The 21144-nt window shown below is 35.4% G+C and overlaps 1 protein-coding gene across 13 annotated transcripts in view; it reads right to left on the bottom strand.

Annotated features, from left to right (window-relative positions):
• The window catches only part of SGCE (sarcoglycan epsilon), a 63935-nt gene that overhangs the window by 9818 nt on the left and 32973 nt on the right, over positions 1–21144 (bottom strand). For 4 of the 13 annotated variants that reach the window (XM_033088798.1, XM_033088800.1, XM_033088802.1 and 1 more), the window contains 5 exons: positions 17993–18191; positions 8076–8238; positions 5451–5662; positions 4483–4509; positions 3569–3757 (listed from right to left, as the gene is read on the bottom strand). In XM_033088798.1, coding sequence (XP_032944689.1) covers positions 3569–3757; positions 4483–4509; positions 5451–5662; positions 8076–8238; positions 17993–18191 — 790 coding nt within the window. Of the gene's footprint in view, positions 1–1719; positions 1940–3564; positions 3758–4482; positions 4510–5450; positions 5663–8075; positions 8239–17992; positions 18192–21144 lie in introns of those variants that run through there. The other 9 variants (XM_033088799.1, XM_033088801.1, XM_033088805.1 and 6 more) reach the window with 5 other exon arrangements.

Below are 21144 nucleotides of genomic sequence, written 5' to 3'. Positions count from 1 at the left end.
TGTAAGAGGGATATCTGGGAACTCTCTGTAGTATCTTTGCAACTTTTCTGTACCTCAAAAATCATTCCAAAATAAAAAGTTTATTAAACAATAAATATGCTAGCAAAGATCAAATTCCATTTATCTTACATTTCTACACCAGACGGTAATTTTAACAGCCTATTTATATTGTCTCTATAGTCTGAAAAGTCGAAGGAACACTGTAAAAATGAAATCCCTCCTTTCTGAGCATGTGCTCCATCTTCAGCTTCTCTTTCCACTATTTGCTCAGTCACCTTGCTGGTAACCTGGATCAGAGATCCTTCTGACCTTCCGAGGTCAATGACCACATTATCTAGCCCTGACTTGATCAAGATAGGTAAATAATCTAATCTCAGTTTTGACCTTAGATTTAGCTTTGTCTCTTATCCCTGTCTCAATTTTATCGTCTGCAAATGATTAAACATTTGTTGCTGTCTAATTTATGGTGCCAGTCTGGATTCCTATGAGGCATCCTACCAAAAACAAAACAAAACAAAACAAAAAACAAAACAAAAACATTCCTATGTAATCAACAAATAACTCTGACAACCCCTCATAACATTAACTGTTACAAGTTCTTGATACCTCACACTGTTATGAGGTTCTCTAGACCTCTTGGGTCAACTTGTTTAAATGACCTTAAGAAGTTTCTATATGGTTTTGAATGTTCTTGAGTCTTGCTGCTTGTAAGCCAACATAAACTTTCAGCCACATCCTTATGCTTGAGTATTTCTGGTGTTGAGTCTGAAGAATAAATACAAAATCCTGTAGCTAGCCAAATTATTTATGAATGATAAATTCAGTAGTTACTATGAATATGCGAAGATGAAATACATGCCCTTTTAGGAAGGATTAATTAATAAATCCCAGGCAGCATTATCCAAGCATATACCCAATTATCAAGTGCTATAATTCCTCATCAAATATCTCATTTTAATGTTGAGAATTCAGTTCAACCCAATGCCAAAATATTTATACTTGTGTGTACTTGGTGCCGAAATAGAACTTTGAAGACAGGGCTACACTTTTAAGGTAAGAAGTAAAAGCCGAATATGCGTAAAGGACAGTTGTGACGAACCCAATACAATAAATTCCCTATTATCTGGCATGGTTGGGAAATGAGGTTAATCACATATTCTGGCTTATAGGGAATTACCACAGAGACTGTGAACACTTTATCCATTTCCAAGAGTAAAAAAAAGATAATATACACTCAACACTGAAACTACACCGAATGTAATTTAATTTTCTTCCGATGAGTCAGACGCACTTGAAGATCTCGCAGTGCCTCAGAATAACCACTGTGAACATCATCAATTCTCTATGTACCCTATTTATTCAGAAGTACTAGTTAATGGAGTTTTTCCATTAGCAGAAACCTGAATAATATGAAGGCTCTCTGGACTTAAAAATACGTATATGGTCAAACTGTTGCAAGTTCAATAAAATAACCTATATGTCATTTACAAATAGAGACCTGATCAACATAATGACAGTCTTGATGGGGTTATGGAAGGACCAGGAAGATGCATTTGGTTGTAAAGTAGATAGGAAATTTTATTTTATTTTGCTTGTATATTAGTAGAAACATGGGAAAATCTTAAACACAGGGAATCAAAATAATTTTTAAGGAATTATTCTTATGTTCAATACATATGGTTAGAAAGCATATCTAAAAAATAGCACAGCCTTTTCCCCTCCCTTAAACTTCACCAGCAATAGAATTTTACTGATTTATAAACATATTCAAGTTCCCCTACTCATTATAATGAATATATTTCTATGCTAAAATTTGATAGTATCGTTATTTTGTCAATAGTAGCATTTCCTAAACTGTCTTCTTTGGTTACATCTTCTGATCTTTACCATGGATTTACAAAGCATATCAACACACTAAAGGTTCTGAGAACTCTTCTAGCTGAAAAAAAAAAAACAAAAAACAAAGAAACAAACATATTTCTCAAGTATATCTGACCATTTCATTTTGAAGAATATGTATCAACATTTCACTAGCACTCTTGGGTAAGTAATATAAGAAATGGAAGGCTTAAAGAATGCTTTAATTCTTTTCATTTTGAAAGTGAATGATAGGCTGTCCATAATTTTCATGTAAAAAAGGCAGGAGAGATTGCTAAATTGTGAACTATTACAATATTCTCGAAATTTTACTCATTTTTCTCATCAGTATCTAATTCTTGTAAAGATGGTGTTATAATGACCCACTAACCATCAGAGAACATAGAAATCTATCCCTTCTATTCAGTACAACTAAACTTTGTGAGATTTTAATATTTACATCCCTGAGAGAATATTAATGTTTCCAAAACTCAAAAATTTAAATTATGCAATTCTCCCCACTGTTAAAAGGACTCAAATCAATTACACACACACATGCACACATAAACACAAACCTTGGCCTACGCAACACTAAGTAAATGATGTTAGAGAACTTCAGGAAAATATAATACTTTCAGATTTCCAAAGCCTTTTGCACAAATTTACTGAGTCTGACTATCTATACTACTCATAATAATTACTGTTTAATCTTCAAATTACCAAATACTTTTTGCATGGTTACAAAATAAGCATCACAATGGGAATATGTTTGCATCCAGTATGGTTCCCAGATAAAAATAACCAGTAAGAGGCTACTTTTATATCATATCCTAAGGTTTATGTGGGGGGGGGGGAGGGTGATTTTTCTGTCTATCCATTCTAGTTACAAAAGTGAAAAAGAGGGGGGCTCTCAAAAGCAAAGTTGTGACTTCCTTGGGGAAACTGAATTTAATCCATTTTAACATATAGTTAAAAAAAAGAAAAAAAAGAGCCATGTTCTTAAAAATAAATGACAGTTTTACCTATAATTCCCGATATCAAAGTTTATCTAGGCACATAACACGGGTTCTCAAGAGCAATTGGGAAATTTCCTCAACCCCTCTCTTCCATACCTACGCCTTACAAAGGCTTCTTCCAGGCTTTCTGACCATCGTTTGTCTAGCACGACAGAGAAGGTTGGCACTGATAAACTGTGTTTATAGCCAAATTAGAACGACTCGTTTTGATATAAGGGCAGATCACACACACACACACACACACACACACACACAAATCCTAAAAATATTAAGCCTGAGGCAAAACAATTTAATAGGTCTATGGTAATAACATATAAAAAATGTTAGCATAACCAAATAATTCAAATAATAGCTCTAAAAATAATCAATTTGTCATGGTTTAGCATATGCCTCTCTTTTCACAATTAACTCATTCCTGAGCCAACATGTTAGTTTATTAGCGTATCAATTTCTTAAATATTAAGGTAAATGCCATCTTGTTTGGATTAGTAAAGGGAAAAAAAAGCATTTCCTGAAAGTAATTCTATTTATTTGGGTCAGTAAGTGGGGTTGGCATCTACACTATCAATGCCCTTTTGGTATTTTCTCTTCCAGTTATAAGCAAACAAATGAAAGCAACAATAATGAAAAGCTCTGGTCTTTACGGACATTAAGTAGATATAGCCATGCAAATAAATATTTCATGTGATACTTACTGCTGTGTTTGCATCAATGGCATATTAGTGCTCTCATAATTATCTGCGTTTAGAGGAGGTATGATTTCCCCAGTTACAGGGTGAAACACAGGAAGCGTGGACAAGGGCCATGCTATCTCTCTATTCTTGGACATGTCACGAAGTTCTTTGGTAGATTTCTGAATAGCACTATGATGGACCAGTTGGATGCTAGGTCAGAAAGAAATAAAACAACATGTATTTAAAATCATGTATTAGCCCAATTTGAAAAAAAATTGAATTTTTTTTTTTTTTTTTTAAGTAAGAAGACATTTTTGCCCTTTGGACATTCTAAAAGTTATCTCACAAAAAGATACATTTCATATACTTTTAACATAGCAACACTGAAAATTATAAACTAATTTTAAATAAATGTGTCTCTCATTAAACTAAGCTATAAAGCATTGTGTTACTATTACAGCCCTAAGTAACAAACTAGCCTTCTATTTAATTCCTATGATTAAGATTAAACTACCAGAGCTTTTATATTGTTGCTTCTGATGGGGCATTTATAAATACTCACAGAAGTTTCATTTTATGGTAGGTTATTACTGTAGATTCAGGAAAACGTGTATGAAAGGTCTTTTCATCTGTTCTCTGGTTTATAGAAATGCAGATTGGGAAATCACATAATATAAATGGCAAGTTAATATTCTGAATCTGAAATTTTTTCGGTTTAGTTTTTATCTGTATAATCTTAGTTTTCAAACCCTTTTTATTTTTAGTTCCTACCCCTCTTAAATATCTCTATTTAGAAAGCAGCTTTCACATTTATGAAATAAAATATGAAAGATGATGAATGAAAAAAAAAGCATGACACACATGTATGAAGCATGGTGAGCAACTGAGAAGTGAAAAAAAATGATGAAGAAAATAACAGGAAAGAAGACACTTACTCTGGTGTTTGCATGTTTCTCTTTTCCCTAGAAACAAAACAAAATTTATGAATTAAATAATAGCATTGATATTTGAAACATTAAGACTATATGCTCATGGGATCTTGCATGATGTGAAAATGCTGACATTGTTACTTTTAAATGCCACCAGGCAGCATTTGCCACCAGGTTTATGACATTACTTGGATGAGTACACATACAGAAATGGAATACTGATGAGAAACATACAGAAAAATGAAAAAAAATGGAGATTAAGAATCAAGCTCTTGGAAATAAATTCTATGACATAATGAAATCAGGCTACATGTAAAAATGGAAGAATTTGTTACTTGCTGCTTTATTAATTTTTTTATCCTTGGTTTTGTTACCCTGACTTCCAGATAACCTCAAGAGATTGTTTTAGTTGACACAGATGTCCTGAAAGTACTAACTATCATGAAGACTCATTACTCAAGTTATACCCTTATTTTCATTAATTTACTCCTAAGTTTATGTATCTACATATTTATTTTTTAAAAACATTTACATTGTGTCACCCTGTTTGACAGCAGACCAATTTCAAGAGGATTCTGACCATCACTTCTGATTAAACTGACAATTTTATTTAATTAAAGTGCAATTTAATTAAAGCGCAAATAGATTTCAAAGTCTCTGCTTACACAATGTGGCTTGTAGAACCAAAATATCTAGCCTCGATTATTGCTGGGGCTGTTTTTGCCAGCATGAATTTACATCTAGCCTTAATAATTTTTGAATAAAGTAATTAAATCTTCTAACTTGATTTATTAGACTCAAAACTATTTTAATTCATTTTGAAGGAATAAAGTACAGTAGTTCAACTTGAACACAGTTTCAATTCATTTATAAAGTGTTTTATGAACTAAAGGAAACTTGGCTTTTAATGGAATCTTATAGGTTGTTATCTTAGTAGGCTCTGTAACTTTTTATTAGTGTTTTAAAGTACTCACACGCCTTCCCGTCGGCAGCACATGATATAAGCAAGTATTAGAAAAAGGACCAATGCTACTGCCGAGGGCACAGCCAGTGTAATTAGGAAATCCGTGTAATAGTCTCTGCTTTTCAAAGAATCGGAAGGGGGTTTGTACTCTCCACCATCAGGTAAAATCCCCTCTCCACGAATCACTTCCTGATAGGTGGACACTTGCTTTGTTTTATCAACCTGATACAAAAGAAGACAATTACACATCAAATTAATAGCTGTAAACATTATGAGATTTTAAAATCTAGACATAGGAAAACATTCTTTGATAAATTTCTATAAAGCAATTTTTTCCAATTATTTTATCACCTTGAACTTGCAATTATTTATGGGAGCTAGGAAGAAGTAATGAATAAAAGTAATAAAACTGAAGGCTTTATGTTGGTCTACTTTCTATGTCCTTCTCACAATATATATACATATATACGTGTGTGTATATATATATATATATATGTATATATATATATATATATATAATAAACGTGTGTGTGTGTGTGTGTAGTTGTTCTCTTCCACTTTCCTTACTCCAAAGAAATCTTTCACACTACTATGTAAATGTCTTATTTCCTAGTGACAAACCTCTAGTGCAGATGTTAACAAACCATAAACTGGCTGATAATCAGGTATGCGGTATGGTTTCCAAGGTTAGCAAAAATAAAAAAATAAAAAATGAGAGAATTTTTCAATGATTACAACCTTGATCTTTCTGCCATTCAGTTGGCAGAAATAGTTTTTAGAAAAGATAGTCTAAATAAGGAACATGTAACCCATCCAGTGCTATAGTTTTATGAAATTCTATCCCAGGATTAAAAAATGCACATTTGTACTACATTAATTTACCTTCACATTAATTGAATTGCTTTCACTGAGTTGCATTTAATTATGTTAAGGGTTTCATTGAAGAACTACAAAAACAGACATATGAAATTTGTTACTGCATTTGCTTCTCCCCCGAAAAAAAGTTGGGAAAAATTATTTATGGCATTTCTCACTATCCTCTCCCCCAAAAAATTCCACTTGAAGAATTTTGTTAATACAGTGCTACTAAAAACTTTATTTTCTGCCAAGGAACTGCCTCCCTTAAGAATGAGAATTCTGCCTCCCTTAAGAATGAGAATTAAATAACTGACGAATTTCCTCTTCTAATCCTGAACATTAGGAGGATTGTTGTCAAACTTGATCTTAGGCTTTTCCTGTAAAATTTAGGCCCTGATTTTCTGTTTCTTTTATAATTTATTTATTATGTTTATTCATCGATTCTTTCACATAATAAGCCTCCTGAAATCTTCTGTGGTAAGATGTAACATATATACATAAATACGTGTGAAATGAAAAATGAAAATTCCCAACCCTTCTGTTTATAAAGTCTTACCAACAGAAACTAAAATCTTCAAAGCATAAGTCATGTTTAAACCCTTAGAAATCAGATACAATTCTTAAACATAAACATTTTACAGCACAGCACAAGTAAAATGGCATTGTTAGGGCCCACCATCTACTATCTCTGGTTAGAGGCATCTATTTAAATTACGAGGGCAGGCACCCAGCCTTTCGTACCTTGTATGATTAGCACCCTGACTTAAACATTGAAATTTGTAAATTCAAACTTATCTATAATACATAAACCACGCCATCTTAATAATTTTCCTTGATTTAAGAAGGCAGAGAAAGAACACTATTTTCCTAAGACACAAGCGACATGAACAGAGGAGGCCAGCGCCAAAGACCACAGGTGCTAAGAGCGTCAACGTGAGGAAGATGTTCTCCCCTACTGGATCCAGGGAAGTTGCCTGCAGTTGGTTCTCTAAGACGTGAAGTGACAGTTTGTTTATGTGTCAATAACTTTGTTCAAATGTCAACTTTAAACTTAGAATTCATTCAGTCACCACCAATCATCAAGAGTTGACAGAAGTTAAATCAAAAGGTCACTAAAGTAATAAAACAACTTTTCCGTCTTCCAGAAAGCAGGATCAAACAGTATAAATTTTACATAAAACATTTTATATATAAAACCTGACTTATTTTTCTAAGTCTTTTAGCATGCTAATTAAAAAGTGGTTTAGAAAAGAAATATTTAGTATTTATGGGGCTGTGGGGAAGATTCTGACTTTTCCTCACTTGGAGTTGTTTCTTATCCCTTGAACTTGCCTTACATCTTGAGTTTCTAGGACACTGAATCATAGCACAATATTGCTTTACATTCAGATCTATCATTGTACTCTGGCCTCTCCTTCCAAAGTGGGGTAGTGGCAGCATATTTGAAACTTTCTACACATGTCACACTGACTCCATAATCTATCCTGGTTTAGCAGCCACCTGGATGTCCAGGGTGAGCATTTGGACCACCTGCCAAGCTAATCCAGCCCAGCAACCAATCAAGGGTAGATTGAGAACAAAAGTGGAGATACTCTTTCCTAAATGGATGCACTGTCCATGAGCTTGCCAAGTCCTTCAAGTCAAGGAAAGTCAATTTCGGTGAATAAAGTAAACCCAGGATTTGTTCCTAAAAGCAATCCAGATTTCAGTCAAATGTTATCTCCCGTCACATCACTTCTAATTACATTTGCAAAAACAAAATATAATTAAAACTCACCAATGAAATTTTGCACCAGTCAATGTAAAATTGAGTACGAAATTTTTTATCACATGTTATTACAGGCTCCATTTCTTGACTGCATCTCAATTGATTCTGTGGATTTTCAACTTCTCGTAAACAAGAAGAAAACGGAACATCTGCACCAACCATGACATAAACGCTGCAAAAATGTGAAACTCTCAGGTTATCCTTTAAGAAAATTGAAAACGCTGAAAAACAATCTACCCTGAAAGCAGGATTTATCCTTTTGAATTGAGGGATTATCTAGAATCATCCCTAAGATAGGGGCATGTGCTTTAAAGGCAGTGATTCATGTAGGGGCTTCCTTTCATTGTTGCCTTTTCCAACCAATATTTACTGAGTGCTTTGGTGCACAAAACACTCTCTTGATTATATGTTAATTTCTAAAATTTTTTTTCATCCTACTTATTTTAATTCAACATAATTATGCATCCTATTCTGATTAGTATTTTGATAGATTACTTGCATTTAAAAATTATTTAAAAATAACACTATTTCACTAAAATAATAATTATTAGTAATGAAGTTATTATATTATTACTAACATAATAACTATTAGTAATAAATCTTCACTTGAATTCATTTTAATAAGATTGTGAAATTACACCCCTGAAGGTATGAAGCTTTAGGCAGACTTAACTATTTTACCGAGTTCTTTTTGTCAGTTTTTCTACCTCACTGACCCTTACTGTTAGATCTTTCATTACAAGGTCTCTAAATCATTTACCTAAGAAGTTACTATAAGAGAAAAACTACAGTTTGGTAAACACAAACTAGGCAAACAAAATTTATTTTCTTGGTGTGTATCTTAGCAATTGGGGAGAATAACTCTACTTAATTGGCCAATAGAGTTTCACAATAAAACCGAATATAATGGTAATAGTATTTAAATAATTTTGGAGCAGGTTGAGAAGATAGAAATCTCATAAGTCTTTCAAAAGAAAAGAGAAAACCAGGAAATTTATCTAAATTAAATATTTTTTTTTCCTAATGACAATGCTATAGCAACTTATAAAATAATATAAACCCATTAAAGCTCAGCTGTCTTCCTTGCAAAAATTGACAAACTGATCTTAAAATTCACATCGAAATTCAAGGGACCCAAAATAGCCTCAAAAAAATCTTGAAAAAGAAAATGTTGGAAGACTCACAATTGCCAATTTCAAAACTTACTACAAAGCAATAGTAATTAAGACAATGTGGTACACGTACTAGCATAAGGATAGAAATGTAGGAATAGAATTAAGAGTCCAGAAATAAACTCTCACATTTAGTAAACTGATTTTTGTTACAGGTGCCAAGACAATTCAATGGGGGAAAGAACAGTCTTTACAGCAAATGGTGCTAGAACAAACAGATATCTACAGGCAAAGTATAAAGTTCTACCCCTACCTCACACCATATAAAACAGTAACTCAAAACTGATCAAAGACTTAAATAAATATAAGAGCTAAATCTATTAAACTCTGAGAAGAAAACAGGCATAAATTTTGGTGACTTTGGATTAGGCAATGGTTTCTTAGATATGATATCAAAAGTTACAGCAATAACTGAAAACAAAAATAAAAAGATAAACTGGACTTTATCAAAATTAAAAACCTTGTGCTTCTAAGGACACCATCAAGAAAAAGAAAAGGAAATCCACAAAATGGGAGAAAATATTTGCAAATCACATATTTAATTAGGGATTTGTATCTACAACATGTAAAGGACACTTACAACTCAATAACAAAAAGACAAATAATCCAACTTGAAATGGCAAAGGATATGAATAGACATTTCTCCAAAGAAGATATACAAATGTCCAATAAGTGCATGAAAAGATACTCAATACCATTAGCCATCAGCAAAATAGAAATCAAAACCACAGTGAGATACCACTTCACACCCATTATAATACAAAAAAAAAACACAGATAATAGGAAGTGCTGCAGAGGATCTGAAGAAACTGAAACTCTCCTGCGCTGCTGGTGGGAATGTAAAATAGTGTAACTGGTTTGGAAAACAGTCTGGCAATTCCTCAAAAGGTTAAATACAGAGTTATAATACGACCCAGCAATTCCACTCGTAAGTATATATCCTAAGAAAAGTGAAAATCTATGTCTATACAAAAATATGAATGATTATGGCATAGCCAAAAAGTGAAAACAATCCAAATGCTCATCAACTGAATGGATAAAAGGTGGAATATTCATACAATAGACTTACTCAGCCATAAAAAGGAATAAAATACTGATAATACATGCTACATCATGGATGAACCTTGAAAACAGCATGCTAAGTGAAAGAAGCTAGTCACAAAAGACCACATACTGTATGATTCCAATCATGTGAAATGTCCAGAACAGGCAAATTTATAGACACAGCAAGTAAGTAGTGGTTGCCTGGGGCTGTAGGGGGTGGTGGTAGTAAATGACTGCTAATGGATACGGGAAGGGAGTGTTGGTATGATGAAATGTTCTAAAATTGATGGTGGTAATGATTGCACAACTTTGTGAATAAACTAAAATCCACTGAGTTATGTACTTTAAATAGGTGAACTATATAGTATGTGAATTATATCGTAATAAAGCTGTTATTTTAAAAATGATATATAATAAAAGTGCAGCACAAAAATTCAAAGCTATGTCAATGTAAGTATGAAGTCACACCCTGAGTTGACAACTGTGCTCCCCAAAGTATGACTACACGAAGTCATTTGGTTGCTCTTTATATTAAATTTATATTTGGACTTCAAATTCATTTGAAAGAACAGTTTTTTAAAAACTATGGTGCCTTTGAGAGACAAATAGTATATAATGGACTAACATTAAAGACCAAATAAAAAAATCAGAACAAAAGTAGATGTAAAAAACCACTGGTAAAGTATTTAGATGATCAGTGAATATAAATATATTCCATTTAAAACAAGTTGTTACTTTTGAGCTTTACATAAAGCAAATTTCTATACCCTTATTAACTGCCTTGCAGAGACCTTATTTTTCCTTGATAATTGTGAAATATATTTGTAAATGCAGAAATAAAATGAATATTTCTTACACCTGTTAAAAACCCTCTTGCTTTAACATGATATTGATTTGCATTTATAATCAGTAAGATTTTAAATTAATTCAGTTCAAGATAGTATAAATGGGCATAAGAATAAGTTTTTGGTGCTTTGAAGTTTTATTTATTTTCTCAAATTATAAAAACAATATAAAACATTACATAAAACTTGGGATATCAAAACAGAATAAACGTTACCAAGATAATTATTTTCATTTTCCAATGTACCTTGCAGAACATTTTTCAAATGCATATATTTTAACCTAATTGCCATTATCTCTAAAATACAATTTTGTATACTACTTTTCACTTAATGCATTATAAGCATTTTCCATATTGTAAGTCTTTGTAATTATAGTTTTATGGCAATATAATTTTTTAAGTGCACATGATTTATTCAGCAATTATTTCAGAGTTGGACATGTAAGTTGCTTCCAATTTTTTGATGTTATAAATAATATCGCAAAGACTATCTCTGCATATTCTTTAATGTTACTATCTTAGAAGAGATGTCTAGAAGTGGAAACATTTTTTCTGACAGTTGACACATACTGCCAAATTACTTTCATCTCTACTTGGATGATCCATAAGCTTCACAAACTTCATATGTTCCGAACTGAGCTCATCAGCACCCCACCCTACCTCCACCTGTTCCTCCTTCTATCTTCTTCTCTCTCACTGATTGGCATGGCCAGATGCTCAAGCACCATCATCTTTGACTCCTGTCCTCCTTCCCATAGTCAATTCATCATCAGTCTCTGACATTTACCCTGAAAGAACTCTCATACACACCTGTCCACTTTGTTCCATCCCACTGCTACCACCCGAGCTCTCGTCACCATCACTTTTCACAGGGAGTGAAGCAACCTTTTGAGTCTTAATGGTTTTCCTTGAACCCAGTTCTTTTACACTGTCCTCAGGGAGGTTATGTGCGGAATAAATGAATGAATATAAAGCATTATACCAGTTTAAAAACACAAGCAATTGTATATTTGAAAATTGCTAAGAGAGTAGATCTTAAAAGTTCTCATCACAAGAGAATACTGTGTAACAATGTGAGGTGATGGATGTTAACTGAACTTACTGTGGTGATCATTTTGCAATATATGCATACATCAATTATTATGTTATATACCTTAAATTTATGATATCTCCATAAAACCAGGAAGAAGAAGTTAATAAATAAAATGCAAACAGACTACATATGTAATGCTTAAGAAAAGTAGATATTGGATTTACCTTATAGTTTAAAAAAATGTATATTTATTGTTCTTTTATAGAACAAATAAGTTTCAACATGTGGGTTTTCTAAAAAATAATTTTGTATGAGGCCATGTATATGATGTCGGACAATTAAGTTTGTAAACTCATCCTAGAAAAAGTGCTACATATCTCACTGCTGAATATCACTATGGTCTCCTTTGAAGTACTCCCCTTGGGAAGCTATGCACTGACACCAGAGCCTAGTCCACCCTTCAAAGAGATTTTGGAACTCTTTTTCTGGAATGGCCATCAGAGCTGTTGTCATATTACCGTCGATGTCCTGAATGTCATCAAACTGTCTTCCTGTCAATATTTCCTTTATCTTTTGGTAAAGAAAGAAGTCATTGGGGGCCAGATCAGGTGAGTAGGGAGGGTGTTCCAATACAGTTGTTTGTTTACTGGCTAAAAACTCCCTCACAGACAGTGCCGTGTGAGCTGGTGCATTGTCGTGATGCAAGAGCAATGAATTGTTGGCGGTAACTTCATGTCGTCTAACTTTTTCATGCAGCCTTTTCAGTACTTCCAAATAGTAAACTTGGTTAACTGTCCATTGGTACAAATTCACAAGGAATAACCCCTCCGATATCAAAAAAGATTAGCAACATCGTTGCAACAAGTTTGCAAACTTAACTGTCCAACCTCATAACAATAACTGGGCTTTGTATGCTAAAATTTCATTTTTCATAATCTGTTTTCCTTTCAGCGAGCTTTTTGATATGCAGAAATTAAAATTTTTTATGAAATGAAATAAAGATGACCTTTATCTTTATGAAGTTAGCCATATATTTTCAAACTCTCCAATGTGTGTAAACTGATGAGATGGGAACATATCAAGAACTAAGGCTGTCAAGCAATGTTACAATATGGTGCCTCAGAATCTTAGGAATTGGTAAATACTAGATAGAACTTGTTCTTTACGAAGGCTTTTTTCTTCAAATTTGAACAACTCAATTGCCCTTGAAGTAGAACATATTTACTTAGGCTTTTACACATACACACACTGAAGAACTGAGAGAAGGGTAAAAAATTTAAGTCAAAACTCCACCTTTTTCAACAACAGTCAGATAAATGGAACCAGTGATTGTATTTTTAACCTAATTGTCCAAGTAATTAATGTATTTTATTCTTTACCTTGTATATAGGAGGTAACAGACAGAATAAAGAATTTGTCCACAAATTACATGTTACCTGAGGACAAGAGCTCTTACAAGAAAATTTACCATACCTGGCTCTATCCCCTTCCCTCCTTCTTTGTTCTGTGCATATATGCAGTCAGTCAGTCAATCAAAAAATAAGATGAAAATTAAAGATAAGTAAAACTAAATAAAGGATCTAATACAGAATAGAAATAAAGAATAAAGGACACTTCTAGACTCTCGTCTTACTGATTGCTTCGTCCTCTCTGTCGGAGAAAAAAATGAATTAGCAGAAGAAGGACCCATAGGCTTGGATCCTTCTGGTTTGGGGTGAGATTCCTGCTTACAGGAAGGAGACATTTGGGTTTGGCCTACTCTTTCATGAGGCAGGCTTAGCAGGCCCACCTGCTAAAATGAAAACTTTAGTATAAGCCATTTTCTGCAAAGGTCCCTCATGCTTCAGGATAAAATCCAAACACTTTTTCCTGGTGCACAAAGCCTTACGTTGGTCTGGGCTTTGCCTCCTTGGTAACTATCACTTCTGGATCCCTGTCCCCCCCATTTCCACACGAAGCAGGTTTCAAAATTTACCAGGCTTTCTCCTACATAAAGACTTTTGTTCAATCTGTTCCCTCTGCCTTCCGAGCAGGCGAATTTGTATTCGTATTTTAAAATCAGATGAGGTGTCACCTCCTCTATGAACCCTTTTCAGGTAAGCACTGACATGGGGACCATGCCATGTACCACACTGGGTTTTTTTGTTTTGTTTTGTTTTTTAATAATCTGATTATTTGCCTGGTCCCCAACAAACTGTGAGCATAGATTCTATGTTTAAAATCACTGTACCCCAGAGTCTAATATACTATTCCCTCATAAAAATACTAGTAAATGCTAAATTATGAAAGAAAAAGATGAATATATGCATAGAATTTAGAAGAATAGATATTGGGCATCTAGTTGTATTGATTTCACTTAATGGAATACTTATAAAAATGGACTTATGTGGGTCTCCAATATTTATTAAAAGCTTTTTTTCAAAAATTCCTGTCATGTCACCATCATTCTAAAAAAGAAAGGATACGTGCCCCAAAAATATAGGAGGCACATTAATTAAGAATAAAGGACAATCTTGTAAATCACCAAGTATGGGGACAAATTCAGCAGAGACCACAGACTGGCCCAGGATTGTGACCTTGTATCAGAGCAGCATTTGGCAGCCACCAACTTACATTCTCTTCTTCAAGTGTAACTTCTCACTGAGGCCTTTGTCAGGCAAAAAGCAGACAATTAATTGGAGGGAGCACTTTGTGAGCTCGCCTGCAGAATAAACCAGACTTCTCTGTTGCTGACCGAGGCTAGATCCACATGCTTCGGTAACCAGAGGAAACAGTGGGAAGTTTGACAATCTCTTATGAAAAGTGAGTATATTCTTTAATCCTCACACCCCACCATTCCCTTCATAGCCACCATTTACACCACATCACTCACCCTGGGTTGGCAGCTACGCCATGCCTTCAATGAAATATGAACCTGCTCCTCTGTCCACCGGCTTTATCCCAGGCTAAATGCATCCGTGAGTCCTTAGCCTCTGGATCCCTCTCAGGAGCAAAAGCAGCACCAAGACCAGACTCACAGAGAGCACAGTTGCCCTGGGGTTATGGGTCTGGCAAGTGAAAGGGAATCTTTCCAGGAGGCTCAGCCTTCCTTTGCAGGAGTTTACTCACTTTGAAATAAAACTTTATAATTGGTTTTTTGTTAGATTTAGGAGCAGTTTGAAAGCTGTCAGTGAGTTCTGCAGAGATGGAAAAAATACACATCAAGAAGGATGAGGAAGTGGGATCCTGAGTAGGTCCTTGATCAGTGACATTTAATGGTGCTTTGGGCTGTGGAAGGGCAGTGGGTTTACTCTGAGGGTCTACATGAGAGCTGCCCTTAGTCCGTGCTGTTTATTTGACTACATGTAGCAAAGATGGAAGAATCTGCAGAATTGATTGCGGCTGCCATGAGGAATAAGGAATAATTTCATGGAGATTTTTTTTTTAATTAAATCAGAGACTTATACCAAGAATAAAGCAGAATACATTTGTTAGGTGCTTAATTAATACTTCTGAAATGTTATGATATATACTCGTATTTAAGTAAAATTTTAGAAAAGAAAGGCATGCAATGCTTTTTGCTATCTCTGATCCTACCACTTGATCATTTCAATATTTCAGTTTTAAAAGGGATTTGTAGCCCGTGTTGTTTTCAAAAAAAAAAGGTACAGAAGCAACAAGTTTATTAAGTGAATTATGAATTATGATATACACCATTAAAAGACAAGGAAGGCACAAGAGATGAGTTAAGCATTGGATTTATTTCTAAATTTAAGGCAATAGGGTTGAAAAAAATATTTTTGTTACCATGACATTATATAACAACTAAAGAAAATACGCAAAAAAGTCATTCTCCGGGACAAATTTTCCTTCTGGAATTGTACTCAAGGAGGATCTTATTTTATTGGTGCTCGTATAGGGAAATTGGAGTAATAGAGTTGGCACTGGGTTCAATTTATAGAAATGCTATTTTGAAAGACTTATCAGATGAATACTTTGTAAAGGTTATGGCTTAACATTAAATTAAAACTCATGGAAAGCATTTCAAGTTGGGAAGGGATCTGAGACAACAGGGTCCAAATAAATGCCACAAGACTGACTCTCTCAAATATCTGATAGCACATGCCGCCCTCTAGCAGGTGTTGGGGGTCAGTCAGCGAATGACTGAATTCTCTAACAAGTACTTGAAGGACAAAAATTCTGTTCTTAATTTAGAGTCACATGCTCAGGCCCAGCCCTAGACGCAAAGATTCAGACTCAGGGGGAATCAGAGGCCAGGAACCTATCCATATTTTTAATAAAGCTCTATTGGCAATTCTCAAGCTGGACACAGGATGCACTGTCTTAAGGTCAGAGTTTGGTTTAGAGAGTTATTTAGTTCAATTTAGTTGAGTTGTGTCTAAAAGTGCCTCTGTGGGTGGGGCCTGCACTACTGAGGAGAGACAGGGTGGGCCCAGAAGAAAACACAGCTAGGGAAAACTCTACCAACACTTGGTTTTCACATTGCTCCCTCCAACATCTTTGCTCATGGTTTTAACAATCATTATGGAACACACTACTTTAACAAAGTGTTGAAAAGACTCCATATTCGTGGAATGTTTTCAGGGAAGATACCTCTATTCGTCTCTTCCCATGGTTCTTCCGTAATTACTCAGAGAACCATGGTGTAACTCAAGTCAAAATTTAAGCCTTAGAAGTATGTTTTCACATAGAAAGCCAACCAACAAATAGACAAGAGATAAAGCAACTATTTTACCCAGAGCAATTCTATGTCTGCTTTACTGACTTCAGAACATTCCTGTAACACACAAAGCACAATTTAATTCTGAAATTCGTAAGTTAGACTTTACAGCCCACTGCTTATTCCTTCGCCCCCTTTTGCCTAGCTATGTCTATGTCTTTTCCATTTCTATGTCTGTCTTTTCCCTTATTGCCTTAAATTTAATTATTATTAATCCAGGTGCTTTAGTTAATTCCATATATCATCTATACAAAGATGCAATCAGGAATATAGATAAAGGAGGAGTTGAGAAGGGACATGCTGCACAAAACGTGATTCATTCCGTATCTCATACGTTTATAGGATTGGGTGGAAAAAAAAAATCTGCTTCAACCTACAGATTAGAAATTGAAGAGCAAAGTGTAGTTTGACACTGACATTTGACCCTTTGAATTTACCCAGGCATAAGGAGTGTTTCTTAAGCTCTACAAGGGCATTAGTCACACTTCGTGTTTGTAAGCTTGAGAATAGACAAATCCTTTCAAATGCATTGTCTCGGTTAATCATTATAACAACCCTGAGGGAGAGTAAAATCCTCGTTGGAGCAAAAGAGTAAGTTGAGGCACAGAGAAGTGCAGCATTTTGCTCAGTGTTACCCAGCTTGTGAGTGACAAGGCCAGGCTTTAGGAATCGGTTTCAAATCCACTCCAGCCATCAGTCACCAACACATGGTGGAAAGAATGTTAAAGGCAAAGAAATAGTTTCCTAGAATAAAGTTACAGCAGTCTGCATGTCCTTCTGCAGCTGAGAACTGGAGCATCAATTTCCTTTGAAATTCCAGGACCTAAATAATCAGCTTCTCTATGGAAGGTACAAAAGACTTAGTGCTGTAATTTACGATTGCTGATCCTGATCTGCAATTAGATTTCACAGGACCAGGAACATCAGATATAAAAAACCATTAATGTAACCTCCTTGTCAATACTGAAAATTGCTAGTCTTTCATATCTTTACAATACCCATTTCTGATTAAAAAGAAAAATGCAATCGGCCATCTTCCATCTATAGTAAGTTTGATAGGATCACCATATTTAAAAATCCATATTTAAGGCAATGCGATAAAGGTCTGCTTACCCCTCCTTCATGTCATTAATGGGCAGTGGAACCCTGCCGCCCCTGTCCAGGGCTGACGTGATGTTTATGGCGTTCAGACGCTCTGGCTGCCACACATTTTTCACGGCCCCAAGAAAGTCTCCGAGAACTTCGCTGGCCAACATTTCTTCTACATTCATATTTTTAATGAAGAATTCTGCTTGATATGGTAATGGGAAGTCTAATTTTCGTGAAAAAGGGGATGCACATATTTAATGAAGTAGTCTTTTGAAAGGGAAACAAAAGAACAATTCTAGATTTGGTGATTTCTGTCATAATCCCAGCCTTGGGAAAGAATATTAATATTGACTTGAAGGCTTTCTGTGTAACAGAGGATGTAGCTAAAAACATAACATACATTTGACACAGAATTTTGCCTACAATATAATCAAATCCAAGGGCACAGCAGGTCAATTTATAATTATGGGATTTGTCCAAAATAGAAAAAAAAGAAAAGCCAAATCGGCCCCCAATGTGCCAGTGACCGGCTGGCCTCCTACCCCTGCACCACCCAGGCAAAACGAGCACTTCCAGAACACTACATGGCAGGAATAACATACTGTATTTGTGGAGTTTTAAAACTAACGGATCTGTTTCAAATGCATCATCTCATTTAATCATGAAAACTCTACGTAGATCTATTCCCATTTGAACCCCACCCCATTTGAGCCACATCCTTTCGAAACAGAGAAGACATTACAAAATCGTCCGTGCTTGCTTGTGGGCTGTTGTTATGTGATTTAAAACATCATATATTTTAATTTGCGGTACAGTCATGCGTTACTGAACAACAGTGATATGTTCTGAGAAATGTGTCATTAAGCAATTTTGTCATTGTGCGACCCTCACAGAGCCCACTGACACACACGGGTGGTCTAGCCTGCTACGCACCTGGGCTACATGGTGGAGCCTCGTGCTCCTGGGCTACAAGCCTGTACAGCAGGTTACTGGACTGAGTAGGCGATTATAAAATAATGGTAAGTATTTGTGTATCTACACATAGAAAAGGTACAGTAAAATACAGTATAAAAGATTAAAAACTGTCCGCCTGTATAAAGGCTCTTTAATATTAAAGGATATTTGATGCCAGAGGTGAAGTCAGGGAAGTCCAGCTTTACAGTTTTCAAGAGTTTTCTAGAGCGTGGTTTCCCTGCCTCAAGATTTGAGTTTTTCAAGGCCCTAATCACAGAAGGTTCTTTACTCATCTCTTACACTGTCATTTGTTCTTTTTATGGTTCTGTTATATTTGTTTGATGCATAGGCCATCTGCAATCTTCTAAAATATGATATATTTATTCTCTTTTATGTAGACAAGTTTCCTGCTTTATACAGATACATTTCCTGTTTCCTACAGATAAACAGTAGCTTAATCATACTATATTTTCCCCTATACCAAGAAACAGTCCTGTAGAAATATATCATGAAGAACCGTTTCTTGGCAATAAATAATGTTTATAAATAATGCCAAAGACAGTTTTTGAGTATGCTAGAAGTCTATCCTCTATTAAGTTTCATTTTGTTTTTACTCCCACTTTTCTACAGAAGCATGTACAACTTGTTTCTTATTATCAATGCTACTTTTTGGAGAACTGTTATTTGGCTTTTCCTAATCCATGGGACTCAACTTCGTGGCTACTTTGTGAGACTGGCTACTGCCACACCCCTCAGAGGTTCTGGGCTGTGCAGCTGCCTGCTGTCTAACCAGCCAGGCGTGGCCGCCAGGACTCCCAGAGATGAGTCACAGGAGCTTTCTAACTTTGGGGAAATCCCATGCCTGCTATATTTGGACATCACAGAGGCCAAGGGAACAGCAGGCCAACAGATTGGTGGCAGGCCTCTGAGGCACTACACCCAATTTAGAGAATCATTCTGTGTACTCTCCTTGAGCTCCAGGCTGTGTGTGTCTACTGGACTAATTTCCCATTAGGCCTCTCAAAGCAGGAGACAGCTGGGCAAGGAGTCAGACTGAGCGTGATTATCCTGATATTCAACTCCTGTTATTTCTTTTCCCAGCCTTATCTGGGAGAAATGGCATGTATGTAGATCTTGGTCAAAGATGCCGATATACATTCCATCTAGACCCAAAAGGATAAATGCATGTCATTTGGGTCACCGGTTTTCATAGTCGGGGGCCACTGAACCCTCTGAAAAAGGCAGTGAACAGCTCTGTCTGAAGTAAAAGTGGAGTCTTCCAAAACACATCTCCTCTTCCTCCCTCATCAACACATTTTCACAGCCCCGATTTAGATAAATAGCCCCTAAAACCAACTTTCAATCCTACAGTTGTGTAGCAATGTTCTACTAGTATCTGCTTGAACATGGGTCCCCACATATTAATAACAGCTATCAAGATAGCTGTGGACTCTGTATCCACAGGACTGAGACCAGACTTGAGAAGCAGGAGGGTCAAACTGCAGACCAGGCTATGTTTCAGTGTGTAGGGACTTCCATCCCGACAAAGGGTTTTGAGTCCTTCTGAGAGCATAATGGTGAGGTTAGCGGTCTAAGCCCACTGCAGTGTAACTACTACATATCTATACTGGTGAATTCCCTAGGAGAAAGGGAACTTTGCAATTATTCTGCTCATTAAGAGTATTCCAATTCTTTAGGGACTGCATAGACAGGATGTAAGCATATAATTACGATTGGAGTCGAGAACAAAAGTCTCCTTGATTCAAACATGACTACGTATCAAAAGCCCTTGGGAATTGGAGAAATAGACAGGGAGTCTTCCATCGAGGCCCACAGAGCTGGCACTTGCACTTGCTTTTCATATATGAAGGTCATTTTCAATTTTAAATTAGCACATTTGTTGTATGCAGTTGATATCGCTAAAACACCTGGGGAAAAACTCATGTAAAGGTGTTCAAAATCTTCAAGCAATCTCCGCAATTATGGATTGCATTATCAGGTCTACAGAAATTGCTTTCTTTTGCGTAGTGTAAAGGCAATTTTTAACTCAGCCTTTATTGAATTATCATGAATTCCAAATCAGCAGGTTCTGATCAAATGTTTTATGTGTGCTCATTTGTTTTTAATTACACTAATATATTGAAGACTTCCCCTTTCTAATATACACAGTTGTTTACTGCTTTTTTGGGGGGGAGGGAATACTATGTTCATTCTTCTCCTGC

Source organism: Rhinolophus ferrumequinum, chromosome 20 (genome assembly GCF_004115265.2).
Source record: "Rhinolophus ferrumequinum isolate MPI-CBG mRhiFer1 chromosome 20, mRhiFer1_v1.p, whole genome shotgun sequence".
Taxonomy (NCBI): Eukaryota; Metazoa; Chordata; class Mammalia; order Chiroptera; family Rhinolophidae; genus Rhinolophus; species Rhinolophus ferrumequinum.
Note: the sequence above shows the minus strand (reverse complement) of the source record. Positions and strands in the feature narration are given on the sequence as shown.